This window comes from Ailuropoda melanoleuca, chromosome 13, assembly GCF_002007445.2.
Source record: "Ailuropoda melanoleuca isolate Jingjing chromosome 13, ASM200744v2, whole genome shotgun sequence".
NCBI lineage: Eukaryota > Metazoa > Chordata > Mammalia > Carnivora > Ursidae > Ailuropoda > Ailuropoda melanoleuca.
In genome coordinates, this window is record NC_048230.1 from 27181231 (window position 1) to 27202346 (window position 21116).

General features: G+C 51.9%; 1 protein-coding gene across 1 annotated transcript in view; it reads right to left on the bottom strand.

Annotated features, from left to right (window-relative positions):
- Nucleotides 1-742: 742 nt before the first annotated feature.
- PYY (peptide YY) overlaps nt 743-21116 on the bottom strand; it is a 38934-nt gene continuing 18560 nt past the window's right edge. The window contains exons 6-10 of the mRNA XM_034639919.1: nt 6710-6813; nt 1896-2023; nt 1354-1541; nt 1163-1243; nt 743-980 (exon numbers count right to left, since the gene is read on the bottom strand). Coding sequence (XP_034495810.1) covers nt 956-980; nt 1163-1243; nt 1354-1541 — 294 coding nt within the window. The 5' untranslated portion in view covers nt 1896-2023; nt 6710-6813 and the 3' untranslated portion in view covers nt 743-955. The remainder of the gene's footprint in view (nt 981-1162; nt 1244-1353; nt 1542-1895; nt 2024-6709; nt 6814-21116) is intronic.

Below are 21116 nucleotides of genomic sequence, written 5' to 3' on the forward strand. Positions count from 1 at the left end.
TCCTAGGTACAGAGTGGTGAGGGATTTGGGTCAGACTCCAGTTTAAAACACCCACAGTGCCTTCAGCCTTCAGTGTCTAATCAAGGGAATTGGGGTGGGGGTACCCCGGAGGGTGTCCCCATTGCCTTGTCACCAAGACAGCACAGTGAGTGGCTTATCCATGGAGTGGGAATTGAGCAATATGAGGGAGGGCAGTTGCTAAGGGCAAGGGCAGCCTCCACACTCCCATTGCACCTCTTGCCCAGGGAAGAGGAGACATTAGAAATGACCCCTCCCCCAGCACACATACACCCACCTCAGCCCCCAAATGACTTCCTCCACAGTCCGGTCTTGGATCCCATCTCTGCCCCCAGCCACCTGCACCTTTGGAGCACCTCTGTCCCTATCTGCTCTCCTAGGCCACCTAGCAAGCTCCTTTCCACCCTCCCTATTCTCTTGCAATTCTTTTTCCTGCTCCTCCCCGTCCCTTGGCGAGAACTTTCATCCCACCCCACTTTCCGCTAGACTGGAGAGTGCCACAGAGGGTCCTTTGCTCGGCTCCATCCTCTCCGCCCCTACTGGGCCTTAGTGTCTTCTCTTAGAGCAGAGAGAGCTCCCCACTCTGCCCCAGCCCTGTCCTGGGGAGCCTTTTGTCTGTGGCGCCCGGTCTTCTGGCCGATGCCTCCACCCTCCACTCCCCCCTGGGGGCCACCTCCACGAAGGAGAAGGGAAAGGAAATACAAACGCACACATTCCGTTTCAGTGAAATTTGCTCTTTATTTGGGGACCAGGGAAAGACCACACACAGCCCTCCAGCCCAGGGGCTGGGGACACGGAGAAATGGAATGAAGACCCCATCCCGCACCCATCCCCCAGGCGCAGCAGGCAGGGAGAGGAACCCAGGTTTCGGGGTCTGGAGCTACCATGCAAATGAGGTCGGTGTAGTTAGCGTATCTCCCAGGAGCCCTTGGGGTCGTCACCACATGTACGCGCCTTCTGGCCTGGAGGAGGGAAAGGAAAAGGAATCGTTCAGAGCCGGGCCTTGGATCTGGGGAGGCGAGACCGGGGGACAGCGCTAGGTGGCGGGGCCGGGGGGGGGGCGACTCCGTGGGGCCGTACATCCCAGACAGAGCACTAGGGGACAGGATGTGTGTCCGGGGGGTGGCAGGGAGGGCGCTTTTACCGTGACTTGACCCGGCGGTCCTCGCCGTCGGGGAAGAGCAGTTTCGAGAGGACCGCTTCCGGGCTGTCGCGTTTCCCATACCTGGGGGCGGGGTCAGAGTGGGCGGGGTCAGGCACGGGCGCGCCCCTGGGCGGGGCTCGGGGACCCCGGGGACCCCGGGGACCCCGCGCCCAGCCCGCGCACGCGCTCACCGCTGCCGAGTGACCAGGTTGAGGTAGTGGCGCAGCGACGCATAGTAGCGGCTCAGCTCCTCCGGCGAGGCGTCTTCGCCGGGAGCCTCCGGCTTGGCGGGGTAGGCGTGGACCAGCGCCCCCAGGCAGGCAAGCAGGGCCAGCAGCACTGTGGCCATGGCGGGCCACGGCCTGCGCACCGTCACCATCTGAGGGGGCAGGGATCGTGGGTCATCCCCAGCCTCGACACCCGACGGCGGCGGGAGGCTGAGGCTGCCGTCGGGCCCACGCTCCCCGGCCTGGGCAGGGCTACTGCCGGACCAAGGCTCAGCCACCGGCTCTCTGTGTTCTCGGGCCCTGATGCACCATCTCTGCCTCGGTTTCCCTGTCCGAGAGGCATAAGCTCTGCCGGCCTCCCCAACCCCTACTCGTACTGCCCAGAACGGTAGCAGGAGGCAGAGGGCTATGCTGGCCGCTCAGCCCCAATTTTCACCATCCCAGCCTCAGTTTCTCCACAAAACTGCCCAGGTTCCCCCGCACCAGACCATTCCCGGGCCACTCACGGCGACAGCCCCAGAAGCAGAGATGAGCAGGTGGAAGGCGAAAGGAGTCCCAAGGGCTGGACTGCTGCAGGTCGGGCTGTGGCCTCCTCCTCTGCTCAGCACTTTCCCTGCGGGGCTTATATCTCAGCCTGGAAAGGGAGGGAGAGTCCGAGGGGGAGGGGGAGCTCGAGGGGTGGGGAGGGCGCCCTCCTCCTTGCCTCCACCCCCGCCAGATCACTGAGTGTACACCCAGACCGTGCGTGATGTCTCCACCTTGCAGGAGATGAGGGGGCAGACACCAGACTCAGACTCAGACTCTGGACAGAATCTGAACCCCATCTTCACCCCACAGCCCCCCAACGGCAGGTGTAGCCTCCTGAGGGGTGAAACATTTGTATCTAGACTCGTGGGGCAGCCCCTACGACCAGGGATAAGATTCCATCTTCCCTAGCCTACCCATGGGTGGGAAGGAGGAGCTTAGGCTGGACACTACCTCCAGCCAGGGGGACCTGTGACTGGTCCATGGAAAAGGCAACCTTTGCAGCCCTCGCTCTGCAGTTCCTTGGAGAGGGGCCGAGGAGTGGCACAATCTTTCTACTGGAGGCGGGGTAGGAGCTATGACTTTGGCTCTTGACCTGCTGTTTATGATGTCCTAGAAGAGAGGCCTCTCTGGACACCCCACTATGTCCCTTCTCTGTTAAAGAGTTGGGAGAGAATTGAGAGAAGGCAGAGGCCAGTCCCCACCCCCAGAAGCAGCTGAGTCTGCCACCTGTGCTTCTAGCCTAATGCACACAGACCCGGGCCCAACCGGGCCCGGCATAGAGATCCCTTCCAAGTCAGCGCACCCCATCCCCATCCAGGTGTCATTCAGGGCACTGGTGTTTTCAGGGGTTAAGCGATGCCAGGGCTGCCCAAGCACACGCCACTGTCCCCAGCCCATTGCGGTCCCCGCTGGGCTCTGGGGCGAAGATCCTCACCCAGGGCCTTTGAAAGAAAGAGGAAGGGACTCTGTTTATTAGGCGCCTACTGTGCACTGGTCATACAGGATTGCTCACAACCCAATGAGGTGAGTTTATTCCCATTTTACAGATGAGGAAAGTAAAGGTCTGAGAGAGGAGGGAACCCAGGATTCGAACCAGAGAAAAGGGCTGGGGTAGACCCCAGGAAGAGCCTGGATGGCTCACTCCCTGGAATAGCCGTAGGGCTCAGAAGTCAGGCTGGGAACAGGCAAGGGGAGGCTAATTTGGGGGCCTGCTAACCTCTCTGAGAGGCCCACCACATCAGACCCACCTGCCCCCACTGGGAAAAGAGGGTTGTTGGGGAGTCTCCCCATAAAGCCCTTTCCAGCTCCCTTTCTCCCGGCCTGGCCACAGCCTCTAGTGCTTCCCTGCATCCCATCAGCCCCTGAGGGCAGGAGGCGCCATCTTGGTTCGGGGCCAGCCCCTCCCCCCTCCAGGACAGATGGCCGTGGGTGTTATTTTTAGAGCTCTTTCAAGGTGGAGAGTCTAGGGCTCCCTCAATCATCTTTTTATAGGTTCAATCACCCGCACTCTCCGGAAATGGCTTCTTACCAACCAGTCGGGCCCCACGGGCCCTGTATATCCCGAGAAAGGCTAGGGCAGCACGCTGAGCGCGGAGGCAGAAGAGGGGACCTGGACCCTATACTCAGAGGGAGGAGAAAAATCATTCACCTGAGGGGCAGGGCACAGCCCTGCTCTCCAGGACCCCCAGTCTCAGAGGAGTCATGGCTGTATCCTTGGGGATCCCCAGTCTGAGGGGAGGGGAGCGGCAGTATCCCCGGGCAGCAGTATCACCAAGGGAGGAGGCATGCCACTATCCCTGTAGAGCCCAGTCTGGGGAATTGCCAGGACACAGAGACAGAGAGGAACACAGAGGGACAAGCCTGGGTCCAGTTGGGGGAGCAGATGGCAAAAGTAAAAGGACACTCCTCCAGAGGCTGTGGAAAGACAGAGGCAGGTGCTCACCTCGGGATGGAGAGGACAGCCAGGGGGGGCTGGCTGGGGCAGCTGTGATCCCAGGGGTCAGGGCCTAGACAAGGACCCTGCAGGCTGAAGGGGACAGAGATATCTGAGAGTGGGGGCCATTTGCTCTTCTGCAGCCCTGGCTGGGGTGGTGACGGGGGGTTTCTAGTGTACTGATCCCAGCAGAGAGAGATGACAGTGATCGTGAAACGCCCAAAGGGAACTGATGGCCTCTCATGCCTTGGGGAGCGGGGAGTCTGAGGATAGATGGGAGCAGAGGAGAAACAGTAGAGAAGCCAGAAGGCATGGGGGAAGGCCTGGATTCAGGGTACAACCCCTAAAGAAGTTGCTTCCCTATTTGCCTTTAGAGCGACTGTGAGAGGGACCAGGAGCCAGCCTCCCACAGCCTACAAACCTCCCCTGGTCCCACCCCGCCCTCCAATTCCACTTCCCAATTACAGGGCAAGCTGATTGGTTCATTAATCACCACCTCCTCATTGAAGAGTTTATTAACTGGTTCATTAGTGGGGACGATGTCTCAGCCCTCAATCAATGGCTCAGTTACCCCCACCCACACACCCGCCACCATCATTGACCCATGACTCAGTTGCTATTAGACATGTCTGGGAGGTGGGGGGCTGATATCTGTGAAAGGGGAAACTTCAAAATAATTGTTATTGTGGACTTGGGACCAGCACGTGCCTCCAACTTGTCCTCAAAGGATAGGGGGGACAGAATCACTGGGGTTCCCTTGAGCCCCATTCTCAGAACACCTAATAAGGCCACTCCAGGGGTCAGGGAGGCCAGGAACTTGGACCCCAACTGAGAATTCTCCTTGCCCAAGGGGGCTCAAGGGCCACTCATCAAGATAGGATGACCCATGGCATTCATCCCCAGAAGCTTAGCATTCTGTACCCCACCCCATTGCCTGCCCACTGTCCCCCACTTCCCACACACAAGGGCTCTCTTTGACATACCATGCTAGGCCACCGCCTTCCACCCTCAACAAGGCCTCATGCTCAAGGTTCTATGGACAGCAGATTGCCATGCGGCAAGAGAGATTCAGTCTCCTTCAACAAGCACTCCCTAAGCCCCTGCTCTGCCAGGCACCATGCTAAGCACAGAGGACAGAGCCGTGAACAAACGGGCAAGATCCTCGCCCTCATGGAACTTACGTTCTTATGGCAGGAAAGAGAAAATCAATAAATAAACAAGAAAGCACATAGTATGTCTGATCATGATGAGTGCTATAGGGAAAAGTCAGGGTAAGGGGGACAAAGAGTACTGGGCTGTGGGTTATTTTATGTTGGGTGGTTGGGGAAGGCCTCACCTATAAGATGGCATTTGAAGGAAGTGAGGGAGCAAACCACGAGGCTACTACCTTGGGAAGAACGTTCCAGGCAGGGGAAAGAGCAAGTACAAAGGCCCTAACATAGGCGTGTGCTTGGCAGTTTGAGGATGGCAAGGAGGCCCATGTGGCTGGAGTGGAGTGAGCAGCGGGGACAGCGAGACGGAGAGATCAGGGGGGCAGCCAGGCACTGGATCACGTAGGGCCTTGCAGGCTGCTGTAAGGACTTCAGCTTTTGCTCAGAATGACACGAGAGCTTCAGTCCAAAGAGTGACATGGTCGGACTTAGGTGTTATTTTTTTCATTTATTTATAAAGATTTTTTTTTAAGTAATCTTGACCCCCAACGTGGGGCTCAAACCCACAACCCTGAGATCAAGAGTCACAGGCTCCACCAACTGAGCCGGCGAGGGGTCCCCCAACTTGGGTTTTAAAGGAAGCAACCTGGGGTGCCTGGGTGGCACAGTGGTTAAGCATCTGCCTTCGGCTCAGGGCGTGATCCCAGTGTTATGGGATCGAGCCCCACATCAGGCTTCTCCACTATGAGCCTGCTTCTTCCTCTCCCACTCCCCCTGCTTGTGTTCCCTCTCTCTCTGGCTGTCTCTATCTCTGTCGAATAAATAAAATCTTTTTAAAAATAAATAAATAAATAAAGGAAGCATCCTGGCTGCTCTGTTGAGAATGGACTGTAGGACGGCAAGGTCAGAAGCAGAGTTAGGAACCCACTGCAATAATCCAGCCAAGACGTGATGGTGGTGCAGACACAAACACACACTCACACACTCACACACACTCACACACATACACACACACTCCTCACAGGTGCAGATATCCTACACATGTTTCACCCAAGGACAACTCCCAGTTCTGTCCAGACTGTCCAGATAGCCTTGCTTCTAGCTAAAAAAAAAAAAATCCCCTGGAGGAGACAGTGGAAAATCAATGGACGTCAGCGGTAGTTAGGCGGTGGATCTGTCTGCCCTCCGACTGTGAAAGCAGCTCGTTCCTTAGCCCATGTGAAACTCTCGACGCTACCTGATTCCCAGCCGCAGCCCAGGAAAACACTGGCTACCGTGACAGTGCCTCTTGAAATGCAAGCCTGTTCATTTGTCGTGAGCATAAATGTCCTGTTACCTAAAAACACTCCGGTTCTTTGCATGGAATGAAGCAGAGAATGAAGAATGACCAGGTGACACTGCTGAGAAATGGCCATCTCTCCAAAGGGACATTAGCTGCATTCAAGGAAGCTTTGTCAGCCACTTGGATTAATGGTAGGGGAGCAGACAGGGCCACTCTCTGCTTCCCAGGATCTGTCACTGTGCACAAAGCCCTCTGATGGGCAACGGGGACCGTGGGTGAGTGAAGGAGGTCAATGAGAAATGGTTCAAACCGTCACACCGTGGATTCTGGTTAAATCTAGGGGGAGACTCTGGGAAGTAGTCATGCCAAGAGAGAAAGGATGTTTGCTGCTGATGGCCGGAGTTCTCCTGGGAAACCTTCCCTTACCCCAAGTCGTCGGTCCCTCTGTAAAGCGCGGCGACAGATCCCTGTGGCATGGTGCATTCCCAGGTTTCAGGCTTCTCTCCAGAACAGGTATTGGCAAAGCCTTTCTGTAAAGGACCAAACAGTAAATAATTTAGTCTAGTCTCTGTTCAGCCATTCAGCTTGGCTACTGTCGCACAAAAGCAGCCATAGAACTATGCAAAAAAAAAAAAAAAAAAAGAATGGCCGTGCCTGTGCCCCAATAAAACTTTATTGGTGGATATTAAAGATTGAATTTTACATCATTTTCACGTCAAGAAATGTTCTCCTTTTGATTTTTTCCAACCATTTAAAGATATAAAACCACCCCTCGTGAAACCATTGGTACTCAGGGTATACAAAAACAGGTTCATGGAACCACGGCGTGCTGACCCTGGGTCTCAACAAGCAGTTACTTCAGGTCCCCTCGGGTCAGGCTGCCTGTTTACCAAGAGTCAGCTGGATCTCTCGCCTGTTTCAGCCAGGTATACTTGTCTTTGTAATTCTATAATCCTATTGTCACGTAATTCAATTAAATATTACACAAACTGATGAAATGTGAGTTCATTGAATCACTTCCTTGAAGACGAAGTTGGCTGCTTTGAACCAAGCAAACAGAGATTTGCCAAAATGTTGAATGAGGTGTGAAGGATAGCTAGAAATTCTTCAGAGAAAATTCTAAAAAAATCTAGGCGGCTTCTACACGAGATAGTGTCACTTGTGTCCTTACGTTCCCACCCCATTTAAGGGTACTGGAAATAACGGGGGATGGGTTGTGGGAGTGATTGGTGCAAGGAAGACAAGGAAAACTCGAGTCGGGACCCAAAGAGAGCCTGGTGCCTAAATGCGCATTTATATGTTTGAAGTCAAAACAAAATGACAAAGGCACGTATGTTTCTATTTTGATGATTGCCCACTTCGGCCAGCTTTTTCTAAAGACTGGCCAGTGACCCAGTCCTGCTTATATCTAAGCAAGAGCATCTCCAGCAGTTTACTTATTTTCTGTATAGTTTGAATTTGAGTGTTTTTGTAGGGTGTATCTATCACTTTAATAATTTAAAGAACTAATAAAGGGGCACCTGGGTGGCTCAGTTGGTTAAGAGTCTGACTCCTGATTTCGGCTCAGGTGATGATCTCAGGGTCATGAGGTCGAGACCCATGTTGGGCTCCACGCTGTGTGTGGAGCCTCCTTGAGATTCTCTCTCTCCTTCTCCCTCCACCCCTCCCCTCCCTGCTTGAGCTCTCTCTGTCATTAAAAAAATAAAAAATTAAAAAAAAATAAAATAAAAATAAAGAATTAATAAAGTTGGGGCATCTTTTTTTTTTAAAGATTTTATTTATTCGACAGAGATAGAGACAGCCAGCGAGAGAGGGAACACAAGCAGGGGGAGTGGGAGAGGAAGAAGCAGGCTCATAGCGGAGGAGCCTGATGTGGGGCTCAATCCCATAATGCCAGGATCACGCCCTGAGCCGAAGGCAGACGCTCAACAGCTGTGCCACCCAGGCGCCCCTAAAGTTGGGGCATCTTGAACTCAGTTTAGGGTTGTGAGTTCAAGCCCCACATTGGGTTCCATGCCCAGCATGAAGAGGAAGGAAGGAAGGAAGGAAGGGAGGGAAGGAAAGGGAAAAAGAATAAAGAATTTTCTAAATCAATAAAGAGAAAATGCTGGTGTGTGTTGTGAAACCTCGAACCAGGTAACTGTGAGGCGCCCTGGGTTCCAGCCCCTGCCAAGAAGACCTGTGCACTTCCCCGCCCCCCGCTACGTAAATGCTCCCGTTTCTAGGGATGAGCCTCCCGTCTGAGTCTGGAACGTCTCAGGGACCTACAGTCACAGGAAGCCTGTGCGGCCGGTACAGAAACTCAGATTCTGAAAGTGGTGTGATTCTGGGGGAGAGATGATGATAAGCCAGGCCATGTGAGACCCTATATCTGTGACCCCGGATGTCTCCCATGGTGCTCCAAGGAAATGGTTATCAATCAGTGAACAAGTGAGAATATTGAGTTAAAGTATTGGTGCAGCTGCCCTAATAGAGACCAAATAACGGTAGCATCCTTGCCACTGAGGCTGATTTCCCTCTCGTATAAGGGTCCGAGCTGGCAGATGGCCCAGAGGTAGGGGGCCTCTGGTAGCGGCTCTGACCCCCAAGGAGCCCAGCACCTTCTATCTTGTTACCCGGAAACAGCTGCATTCATCTGTATGGTGGGAGAATGTTCATCTCTCCACATTCACATGCCCGCTCGTGGGAATGAGTCAAGAGGAGGTAGAGGGCGAGCATTTTCCTTTTAAAAATCTCATGGGGGGGGGAGGCGCCTGGGTGGCACAGCGGTTAAGCGTCTGCCTTCGGCTCGGCGTGATCCCGGCGTTATGGGATCGAGCCCCACATCGGGCTCCTCCATTATGAAGCCTGCTTCTTCCTCTCCCACTCCCCCTGCTTGTGTTCCCTCTCTCGCTGGCTGTCTCTATCTCTGTCAAATAAATAAATAAAATTTAAAAAAAAATAAATTAAAAAATAAAAATAAAAAAATAAAAGTCTCATGGGGGAAGTTGCGCACATGACTTCTGCTTCTACCCCGGTGTCTAGAACTTGGTCGCATGGCCATTCCTCACTAGGAGGAAGCCTAGGATATGTGGTCCCCGCCATGAGGATATCATCTTCCTCCATGGTTTTAGCCAATTCAGTGGTGTTTCCTACCTCAACACCAATTCTCTGATTCTCCTGACACCAAGTGGGTGCTCAACAATTTTTTAAAAAAGATTTTATTTATTTATTTGACAGAGAGACAGCCAGCGAGAGAGGGAACGCAAGCAGGGGGAGTGGGAGAGGAAGAAGCAGGCTCCCAGCGGAGCAGGGAGCCCCATGCGGGGCTCGATCCCAGGACCCTGGGATCATGCCCTGAGCCGAAGTCAGACGCTTAACGACTGCGCCACCCACGCGTCCCGGGGCTCAACAGTTTGATCCAATTCCGACACTAACTACCTAAGGTTAGCATCACTCCCACCACTCAGGGGCCCAGGCCCCCAGTCCTGTCCCCTACTTCCGATGCCATCGAAAGTCCTGGGCCTGCAGGGCTTCTGACCAACTGGCTAGAAGTCTGGGACTCCCACGACCCCATCCTCGGGTTTGATAATTTGCTCGAACATTTCCAAGAACTCAGGAATACATTTTATTTACATTTACTGGTTTATTATAAAAGATGTTATAAAGGACACAAATGGGCAGCCAGAGAAAGAGGTGCATGGGGCAAGGTGCCAAAGGGTCCCGAGGGCAGAAGCTTCTGTCCTGTGGAGCTGTCGTGCACGGCCCTCCTTGGAGTTGGGGGTGGGGCTGAAAGTTCCAGGCTTCCTATCAAGGCTTGGTCTTTCTGGTGACCAGTCGCCCTCCTGAAGCTATGTAGGGGCCCACTCACAAGAGTCCCCTCCTTAAAATGAAAGATGCTCCTCTCACCCAGAAAATGCCAAGGGCTTTAGGAACTCTGTGTCAGGAACTGGGGACAAAGACCAAATATATATTTCTTCTTATGCCACAGCCCCCTCTGCCAATAAGCCCCAAAGCTCTCTCACATGCTCCTCTGCTGGGCTCCTGACCCATGTCACCCTCTGTGCCAGACGTATCCATTTGGATGTTTCCCAGTCAACTAAAACTCAGTGTCCCCTCAAGAGCCAAAATCGTGCATCAACATTTCTCAAGTGCTTCCAATATACCGGGCCTTCTCACACATTAACTGAGTGTTCACGGCAAACATTATTTGCCCCATTTTTGCAGAAGATGGAATCGAAGCACAGAGAGCTCAAATCAGTAGCTGGCCCTTGACTTAACCCCCAGATCACCAGGGATCTCTGGCTCTGCGAACAGAATTTCCAGCTCTTCGGGAGGCTAAGTTGGAAATCTTGGTTTCCCAGCACAACTGACTTGAATGCCTCTTTGGAAGTCTGAAGAAAGAGCCGTGCAGCTCTAAGAACGGGCGGCACGTGTCGGAACTGGGGTGTAACTATGAAGAGATTCTTCAGAAAGGGTTCAACTTTATTCTGTGTATTCCCGTGGAGTAGGAGGGAGCCACGTGAAACATGCGGGTGAGGAGCCCTTCCTCCTTAAGGCTTGTAGGACCCATTTTTATCCATAAATTTAAAAATGGGATATGCTGTATAGACTGTGTTTTGGCTTACATTTATCGTTCAATGATACATCGCAGGGTTCCTTCCGTGCCAATACATACATACCCAACCCTCTCCCCCAGTGCTCCCGATACTCCTTCCCTGTCCTGTTTTCTCCCACAGTACTTACCACTTCCTATCCTACTCTACCATAACTTATGTATTACGTTTATTGTCTGCCTACTTGCGACAGACCAAGTGTTGTGTTGAAAATTCGTATATCGAGGGGACACCTGGGTGGCTCAGTCGGTTAACCATCTGTCTGCAGCTCAGGTCATGGCCCCAGGGTCCTGGAATCGAGCCCTGCATCCGGCTCCCTGCTCAGTAGGAAGCCTGCTTCTCGCTCTCCCACTCTCCCTGCTTGTGCTCTCTCTCTCTCGCTGTGTGTCTCTCTGTCAAATAAATAAATAAAATCTTAAAAAAAAAAAGAAAATTCGTATATTGAAATCCTAACCCCCAATGTGATGCTTTTAGGAGGTGAGGCCTTTGGTGGGTGAGGAGGTCATGAGGACTCATGAGTGGAATACCAGAGAGCTCCCTCAGCCCTTCCGCCACGTGAGGACATAGCAAGAACCGTCTTTATGAATCAGAAAGGGCTTCTCCCCAGACCCTGAACCTACCAGTGCCTTAATCTTGGATTTCTCAATTTCCAGAATGGTGGGAAATAAATTTTGCTTAAGCTTTATCAAGTTTGTGGTCATTTGTTTTACTAGCCTGAACAGACTAAGACATTCCTAGAACATGGGCTCCTTGAAGGCAGAGGTCTTTGTTTTCTTCACTGATGTATCCCCAGGGCTGGGGGATGCCACAGGGTGGGGGGGCAGGGAGCAATACTTGCTGAACGAATGACTCCACCCCCTCACTTGCAGGGGTTGCATGATTTTGCAACCGCATATACAAGCAAGTATACACACATACACGTACACACTCCTAAAGGCAAAAGTGGATTCCTGTCCCATTGCACTCTGCGCTCTCCCTTGGCCCGCCCTGCAGGTTAGGCGCTGGGTGACCTGGGGCCCTGCCCACCACAGGAGGGGCACCAGACCTCACCCCGCAGGGCTAGCGTGCACCTGCCTCCGAGGCTGCAGACCAAGGGGCTGAGAACACAGACTCCGGGGCCAGGAGGACTGGGTTGGCCTCTTACAAGCTGTGTCCTTGGACAAATTACTCACCCTTTGCGTGCTTCAGTTTCGTCATCTGTCAGGTGTAGATGACAACAGTATGACTTTGTACAGTTGTGACCATTTTATTTTTTTAAGATTTTATTTATTTATTTGAGATCACGATCAGTGCGGGGAGGGCAAAGGGAGAAGGAGAAGCAGTCTCCCCACTGAGCAGAGAGCCCGATGAGGGGTGCGATCCCAGGACCCTGGGGTCATGACCAGAGCCAAAGGCAGACGCCCAACTGACTGAGCCACCCAGGTGCCCCCAGCTGTGACAATTTTAAAAGCGCTTAGGTTCCAGGTGAGCTGGAGTAAGGCCAGGCCGCGCAGTCTCTCCTGCTGAACGCAGCTCTACAAGTTGAACAGCGTTGCGTGGAGCAGCCACCTGGGGAGTTGGGGAAGCAAAGAGCACTGGGCGCACTGAGGAAGGAAGCCGGGACGCAAGACAGCCCAGGAGCCAGAACGGGCACTGCAGTGAAGAGAGAGGTCACTCTGGTTCTGCCTCGAAGGGGGAGAAGAGGCAAGCCCAACACTTAGAGAGAGCAGGGCAATCCCTGGATTTCCCTTCTGCATTCTCTCCTGCCCCAGCCCCCAGACAATTCCATGATGGTGGCCGTGGTAAGCCCCCGACACATACACACCATAAACTCTAAGGGAGGGGAACGGCCCCCTCTGATCAAAGAGCTGTGTTCCCAAGAGGGTGGGGTGAGCCTGGATGCAGGCACAGTCCCAGGGGGTGTGCAGCAGAGCAGGGTAACTCAAGCCCCAGTTCTCTCACTGGAGAACAAAACAGGGAAGGGCCAGGGAATGAGACGCACGAAGGAAATCACAGACAGGGAAGAGCAAGTTCACCAAGTTCATGAACTCCTGAGCTCACCCCTCAGCTGTACTCGAATGGGTCTGGTCTCCAGCAGTAAACCAAAGGTTTTGAGACTGGACTCGAGGATAGACCACTGCCCAGGGCCCAGACTGGCCACTGGGTGCTACACACATGGCACTGAGCTGAACCCCACTGCAAAAGCTCTGACGCTGAAATGACATTGAAACGATAACCCACAGAAATCTGGTCAGGACTCGCAGCCTGAAGCCACCTGGGTCAGCTGCCTACTAAAATGAAATCACCCACATTCTCTGAAGAATTTAACAATAGCCAGATTCTTACAACATGATCTTTTTAAATACCCCGGATACAAGTGAGCATTATGCAGCATACTAGAACCAGGAGAGTCAGATAGACGCGAATGCCAAGATGACACACAGGCTGGATTACTCTGACCAAGACTTCAAAGCAGCTATTTAATTTATTTTTTTTAATTTTTTAAATTTTATTTGAAAAAGAGAGAGCAAGAGAGAGAAAACATGAGTGGAGTGGGGAGGGGCAGCCGGAGAGTCAGAAGCAGACTCCCCACTGAGCAGGGAACCTGATGAGGGGCTTGATCCCACGACCCTGAGATTATGACCTGAGCTGAAGGCAGATGCTTAACCAACTGAGCCAACCAGGTGCCCCCCAAAGCAGCTATTTTAAATGCTTCAGGCAAATACTCTTGAAATGAATGAAAAGACAGAAAGTCTCAGCTATTAAATTAAACATATAAAAACAGAAACAAATGGCTATTTTAGAAGGGAAAAAATAAAACAACCAAAATAGAAATTCTCTGGATGGGACCAAATAGCAAAACGGTTATAACAAAGGAAAGAACCAGTGAACTTGAAGACAGAGCACTAGAAATCATCCACTCTAAGTCACGGAGAGGACACCTGGCTGGCTCAGTAGGTGGAGCATGTGACTTGATCTCGGGGGCATGAGTTCAAGCCCCATGTTGGGTGTGGCAATTACTTAAAAACAAAATCTAAACAAAACGAAAGAAAAGAAAAGAAAAGAAAAGAAAAGAAAAGAAAAGAAAAGAAAAGAAAAGAAAAACTCTCAGTGAAAAAAAGAACTAAGGGAATTTGCTGCCAGCAGATCTGTGCTCAACGCATTGTGAAGGACAAGTCAGACAGATGTCTAAAGACATTGGTATTTTCTTCTTAAGTTAAACTTGAGACCCTTTAGGTCTTCTAGGACCCAGAAATCCCACTGCAAGGCATTTATCCTAGAGAAATGAATACATACATCCACATATGTGTGTTTATAGCATGAGTATTTATAGCAGCTCTAGTCATAATTGCCCCAAGTTGGAAACAATCCGAATATCCTTCAGCGAGTGAGCAAATGAACAAGCTACGTTCCGTTCATATATTGGGGTATTTACTACTTAGCAATTTAGAGGAATGAACCACTGAGATGCAGAATAAATTGGATTAATGTCAAAGGCATTAGGCTGAGTGCACAAAGCCTGTCTCAAAAGGTTACGTACTGTATAATTCCATTTATAGGACATTCTCAGAAAGATAAAACTATGGTTGATAAAAAGCAGGTCAGTACTTGCCGAAGAGAGGGGGTAGGGAGAGGGATGACTGCACAGGGTCAGTGCCTGGGAGCCCTTCAGAGTGGCGTGACTCTTCCAAATCCTGACCTGTGGTGGTGACCACGGGAATCTACACGCGTGTTAAAAGTCAGAACTGCATCCCAACCCAAAAAGTCCATTTTACTGTATGTTGCTTTCTAGAATCACTTTCTCAAAGTTACTCTCCCTAAAGAGCTTACCACAGTGCCTGGTACATAGTAAGCTTTCAAAAAGTGTTAAAAATGAAATAAATTCCTGGCTTTTCCAACCTGAGACCCCTGCCTGTATAAAGAACACAGGAGAAAGGTCCGCTGGGGTTGCTGCTTCAAGACCAGGAGAACATTCTGCTCCAATGGGCTCTGCACCTTCTGGGAGACCACAGCTCGGTGGTGTCCCCAGAGGGTCCTGTACGAGCAGAAGGGAAGCGGCATGGGGACTCATGACTCCCCAGCATAAACAGCCCCCAGGAGGAGGTGAGGTGGACAGGGAAGGCGGAGCGGGTCCAGGTGCATTTAGAGAGCCTGGGGTCTCCTAGAAACTCAGAGTTCCGCTCCCGAGCCAATCCTGGTTCAAACTCTGCTTCCTCCGTTCCCCCAGCCTCTGTGGCCAAGCTACTTCATCTCTGAGCCTCGGTGTTGTCATCTGTGAAAAGCAGATCATAAAACTGCCCGTAAAGGGGTATGATGAGTTAACGATACGGTGCCTGTAAGATGCTCAGCGCCGTTGCCAGCTCATCGTAAATGCCCAATAAAATGCTACAGTTCATGGCTATTATTTGCAATAAAGCGATTGGCAGGATACACCCTAAATGTGAACAGTGGGTTACCTTTTGTTGAGATTTTTTTTTTAAGATTTTTTTTTAAGAAATCTCTACTCCCCATGTGGGGCTCGACTCACAACCCCAAGATCAAGAATCCTACACACTACAGACCGAGCCAGCCCAGTGTCCCTTGTTGGGGGCTTGTTGTTGTGTTGTTGTTGTGTTGTTGTTGTTGAGGGGTTTTTCATTCCAAAAATGTTCACGCTCACAGCAAGTTGAAAAGATCCAGGATGCTTTCTTTTTGTCTATCCATAGTTTACATTTGTCTATGATAGACATATATTACCCAGGTAATGGAAAATAAATACAAGGGAAGGGAAAAGAGAAACAAACGTGAAGAACAGGACCAAGGACAGCGTGCCACCGGCCAGAATCACGGCCTCCCACTGACAGCCTCGGCTCTGCCATCAGCCGCCTTTAGAATCGGCCCCACATCTAATTAGAAATTCTTCCAACCATTGAGCCCTTTGCCCATACGTTACCCCTGTGTCCACAGGATGTCAGGAGAGATTTTGCCAAGCGCCTTGCTAAAGTCCAGACACAAGGAGCCTGTGGCACCTCCACCCCCGACCAAGTAATTCCATTAATGAGGCAAATTAGATCAACCCAGAGTAATCTGTTCTTAGCAGTTTCTGATCATGTCTTCTCTTCCACATGATCACAAACCGAGGGTGGTGGACAAGGCATGGATTCCACATTCAGACTGTTCTGGGTTTGAATCTCACTTGCATTTCTCAGCTCTGTGACTTTGGGCAAGTTGCCTGACCTCTCTGAGCCTCTCTGCAAAAAGGGAATAATAAAGCCCATGTCACAGGCTTCTTCTGATAAATGAAATAATGGATATATTTGTCTCCCTCTGCATCCAAACTGTGGTCTCCTCAAGGCCAAGGCCTGGCCTTCCTATCTTTGCCTCCCCCGGTGCCCAGCACTGAGGGGGCCCCTCACCCCCCTGCCTCCCATACCCCTTCTACTCCCCTCTCCACTTCTCTGCCCCCCTGCATCTCCCCATCCCTCTCCACAGCTCTCACTAACTCCCTTTCCACACATGGTCCTCCCCTCCCTCGCCCGGAACCTCTTGCTTCTCCCTCTCCCCCCTTCCCTCCCTTGCCCAGCCCAAGTGACAGGTTTCACCCCTACTCCATTCCATGTCCCCTGTGCAGCCCGTGGCCTGCTCCGTGGCCCTCAGTGGAGTGATAAAGTGGTGTCGACTCATTTGCTCCATCACTCATTAGCGGCTTCATTAGTTCTGAGGGCTCCGTGGAAAGCCATTAGTGTGACTCAGTCTGCGCCATCCATGCGGGGAGCAGGGAGGTGACAGCGGAGAGAGGAGAAAACAGAACACAGCCTACCCCCTGCCCTGCTGGTGCCTCCCGGGAAGACTGAGGCCCAGGCCAGCTGCACGGAAACTAGGGTTGGGGGGATCTCCTTGACACCCCCTTGCACCTTACAGGATGAGGGGGGATGCTGCCCCCAGCCAACGGACGCTGGCCTGAAGCCCGTTCTAAGCCTACCCACCCCCAGCGCAGGCACCACACACCCGCCCATTTCTTGGCACGACACATTCATGGCTCCTCCTGCCTCCATCCTCCTTCGCCCCTCCGGCCATTTGCCCCTGCCTCACCTCTGCCCTCTCTCCTCTCTCCTCCGCCCAGCTCTGAGGTCCCCGGAAACCACAGTCCAGTCTCTGAGCCATCCCCGCCCCCACCACAGGGGTCTTCCTGCTTGCGGACCCCGCTCCAGAATGGGGCGATTCTTGAAACTGCCGTCCCAGAAGCTGGGGCTCCTAAAAACCACCACTAGCTGAGATTTTCTCTACAGTAAGAGTTCTTTTCTTATTTTTTAGTTTTTTTTTTTTTAAGATTTTATTTATTTATTTGACAGAGATAGAGACAGCCAGCGAGAGAGGGAACACAAGCAGGGCGAGTGGGAGAGGAAGAAGCAGGCTCACAGCAGAGGAGCCTGATGTGGGGCTCGATCCCATAACGCCGGGATCACGCCCTGAGCCGAAGTCAGACGCTTAACCGCTGTGCCACCCAGGCGCCCCTTATTTTTTAGTTTTATTTACTTATTTGAGAGAGAGAGCAGGGGGTGGGGGAGCGGAGGGAGAGGGAGAGAATCTCAAGCAGATTTCCCACTGAGTGGGGAACCTGCCACGGGGCTCGATCTCATGACCCTGATCATGACCTGAGCCCAAAGGAAGAGTCTGACGCTTAATCGAGGGCGCCGCCCAGGAGCCCCTCTACAATAAGTTCTTTTTATTTTTTTTAAGATTTTATTTATTTATTTGACAGAGAGACAGAGCACACACAAGCAGGGGGAGCAGCAGGCAGAGGGAGAGAGAGAAGCAGACTCCCCGCAGAGCAGGGAGCCGGATGCGGGGCTCGATTCCAGGACCCTGGGATCATGACCTAAGCCAGAAGCAGACGCTTAATGAAGTGAGCCACCCAGGGGCCCCCTACAGCAAGTTCTTTTTTTTTTTTTTTTAAGATTTATTTATTTATTTATTAGAAAGAGAGAGACAGCCAGGGAGAGAGGGAACACAAGCAGGGGGAGCGGGAGAAGAAGAAGCAGGCTCCCAGCGGAGGAGCCTGATGTGGGGCTCGATCCCCGAACGCCAGGATCACGCCCTAAGCCGAAGGCAGATGCTTAACGACTGCGCCACCCAAGCGCCCCCCCTACAGCAAGTTCTTAACTAGGTCCTTCGATGGGCTTCAGGAATCTGTGAACCCCTTGCGTCTGCAAGACAAAATCTGTGTGAAGGGTCATCTTTCTGAGGAAGACTGTCCATGGCCTCCATGACTATTCGAAGTCCTCACCACATTCTCCCCCAGGTCACCTCCCTCCCCTGCTGGCAAGGCACGTGGCGGGGATTACTCCCCAGACACTCCATTTAGGTCTGTCCCTCAGAGAGAAAAGCCACACGCTCCCCACAGTACTCAGCCACCTGTGAGTCACACTCCCGATTTTTATCTGCTCCTACCACAGTAAAGGTAGGAGGAAATGTCATTAGTAGAGGTCACCCCCACTCCACTTTGTGGCTGGGCGCCCCAAAGCATCGCCCTCAACACCTCAACACCTCTCTCTACTTCACAAAGATATAAGACACAAAGAGGTAAGGCGACTTGCCTTACGTGAGGTCACCTCATCTCAACCAGCTGGGCCCGGGCCTCTGGCGCATGTCTGGCTCCCTGGCGCTGGGCTGATGGGGTGGCTGGGGATATGTTCTCTGACTCTTGCTGGTTGTCCCCGGAACTATTCTCTTCTTCATTAGTCAGATAACCTCGGACTTAGCTGAACCCTGGCCATCCAGAATAAGAAAACAAACACACAGTCCCAACCTCTCTTGCAATTAGTTATGTAGATATGACTAAGTTCTGGCCAATGAATCACAAATGAAAGCAATGTTTATAATTTCCGGGAAGTGTCATTCAAGGCATCTTAAGGTACCATAATGGTATGTGGTTTTTTTGTTTTGTTTTGTTTTTTTCTGCTTCATCCTCCTTTCTGTTTGCTGGAGGAAGATCTAATGGCTGGAGCTCAAGCAGCCATGTTGGACCATAAGGCCAAGGACACACCTTAGACAGCCAGACCAAAAAGCCTGCCAGGCCCTGGATCCCTGACAATTCACTACCACACCAACCCAGGACGCCAACTTCTGGGCTTTTTATACGAGAGAATAAGACCTTGTATATTTCTGGCAGTCATTCTCGGAGTGTGGTTTCCGGACCAAGGGCAACAGCATCACCTCACAACTTGTTAGAAAGACACATTCTCAAGCCCCATCCTGAGAACTACGGAATCAGAATCTGGGGGGTGGGGCCTGGGTTTTAACAAGGCCACTGCTTGATTCTGATGCACACTCAAGTTTAAGGGTAAGACGTTATACATTTGAGTCTTTCTTCACTCTCAGCCGGACCTAATCTCCAATGATAACCCATCAAGGGGGAAACAAGACTTCCGTGCAAGGACGGCACTTGCCTATACAGCATCTTTGTGGAAAAGAAAAAACAACTTTTAAAGCACTCTCTTCTCTAATAACAGCAGCAAGAAAAAATTTTAAAGGTATTTGAATATAATCCCACGACTTGAGCAACTAGAAGCAAGCCCAAGGGGAAACGAGGATGTGGGTTTCCAGATGAGGCCCAGGGATGGAAGGGGGGAGACAGGGAGGAGAGGAAAAAACAGGGCAGAGAGAGTTGTCAGTGGCAGAGAGCTTAAATTCATCCAGATGGTAGTCCTATAAGTTTTTTTTTTAAGATTTATTTATTTGAGAGACAGTGCGTGAACGGTGGGGAGGGGGCGGGGCAGAGGGAGAAAGAGAATCTTTAGCAAGCTCCACGCCCAGCACAGAGCCTGACTCCAAGCCTGACTCGGAGCCCGACACGGAGCTTGATCTCACGACCCTGAGCTCATGACCGGATCCGAACCCAAGAGTCAGATGCTTAACCGACTGCACCATCCAGGTGCCCCTCTATAAGTGCTTTAAATTTTTTTCAACTTTTTCCATTGGCGAGTACACCCGTGCATGATTGTGCAGTAACTATAAATATTCAGCTCAACGGATTTCCACAAACTAAACACACCAGTGTCACCAGCACCCAATAGAAGAGACAGAGCCCATGACTAGTCCCCCAGAAGTCCTCCTGTTGTCCTCCTTGCTGTCACTTCCCTGCTGAGGGTAATCACTTATCCTTACTTGGAACATGTCAATGGAATCACCTGGTGTTTTGCATCCAGCTCCTCATGCTGGACATTCTGTTTCCCCTGAAGTTCATCCTGTCGTTACGTGGGTTTATAGCTTGTTCATTCTCGTCTTACATAATATTCCATTGGGTGAATACGTCACTATTTTTTTAAGATTTTATTTTTAAGTAATCTCCACACCCAACGTGAGGCTTGAACTGACGACTCCAAGAGCAAGAGTCTCATGCCCCATGGACTGAGCCAACCAGGCACCCTGCCCACTTAATTCTCCTATCATAAGGCCCTGGGTGCCTGTGTGGTATTTGGTCAGAGGGGACCCCGTTACTGATCAAGCATTCGATGGAGAGATCACCACGTGCTCACATACGCTACTTTATGTCTACCATGGGAACGGTGCCCCTGAGATTCGATGCTCTTTTGCAGTGCACAACCTGCACGCTAGTACTTGGGGGCCCGGCTTTGGGGCAGGAGTCAGGCAAAAACAGAAGGTTTAGCCAAGGTTCTGGCAAAAGCAGGAGTACAGGGAAATAAAGCAGATTGGGGCATGTGGCAGAAACAGGCATGACTGGACAGAACTGGACAGTCTTTCAAGCTAATGAGATGTCAGTAAGACACGCTTGAAGCTGGGCCAAGCTGGATTCTGGGCTCAACTTCGATGCCTCTGGCCAGTCTGTTGAGTAGGCTTCCCTGGCCTGGGGGCAACTGCTCATTTTGTCCTAGACAAGATGGTCTGTCCCTCAGACAACCTCGGCATGGGGTATCCTAAGAAGGAAAAGGGTGGTGGTGGCACCAAGCCCGTGGCCTCCAGCAGCATGCTGAGGTCCCGAAAGCAGCTGTGAGTGGAAAAAGGGATCTAAGGAGCATTTGGGGGCAGAGCTGACAGACAGCCTGGGATGAAGGAGGCAGCCAGAGGGCGTGGTCACCTTCCAGGGGCTCTCCTAGGGAAGCCCTTCTCTAACAGCCCTGGGCTCTGCAGCCTGATCAGGCTGCACAGATCCAGCCAGGCCAGGACACAGGTGGCCTGAGCACCCCCAACCTCCCACCTCCCGGCTTCTGAGACCCTCGGGGTCTGGGTGCCTGTCCCCAAGGAGAGGAGGGTGACAC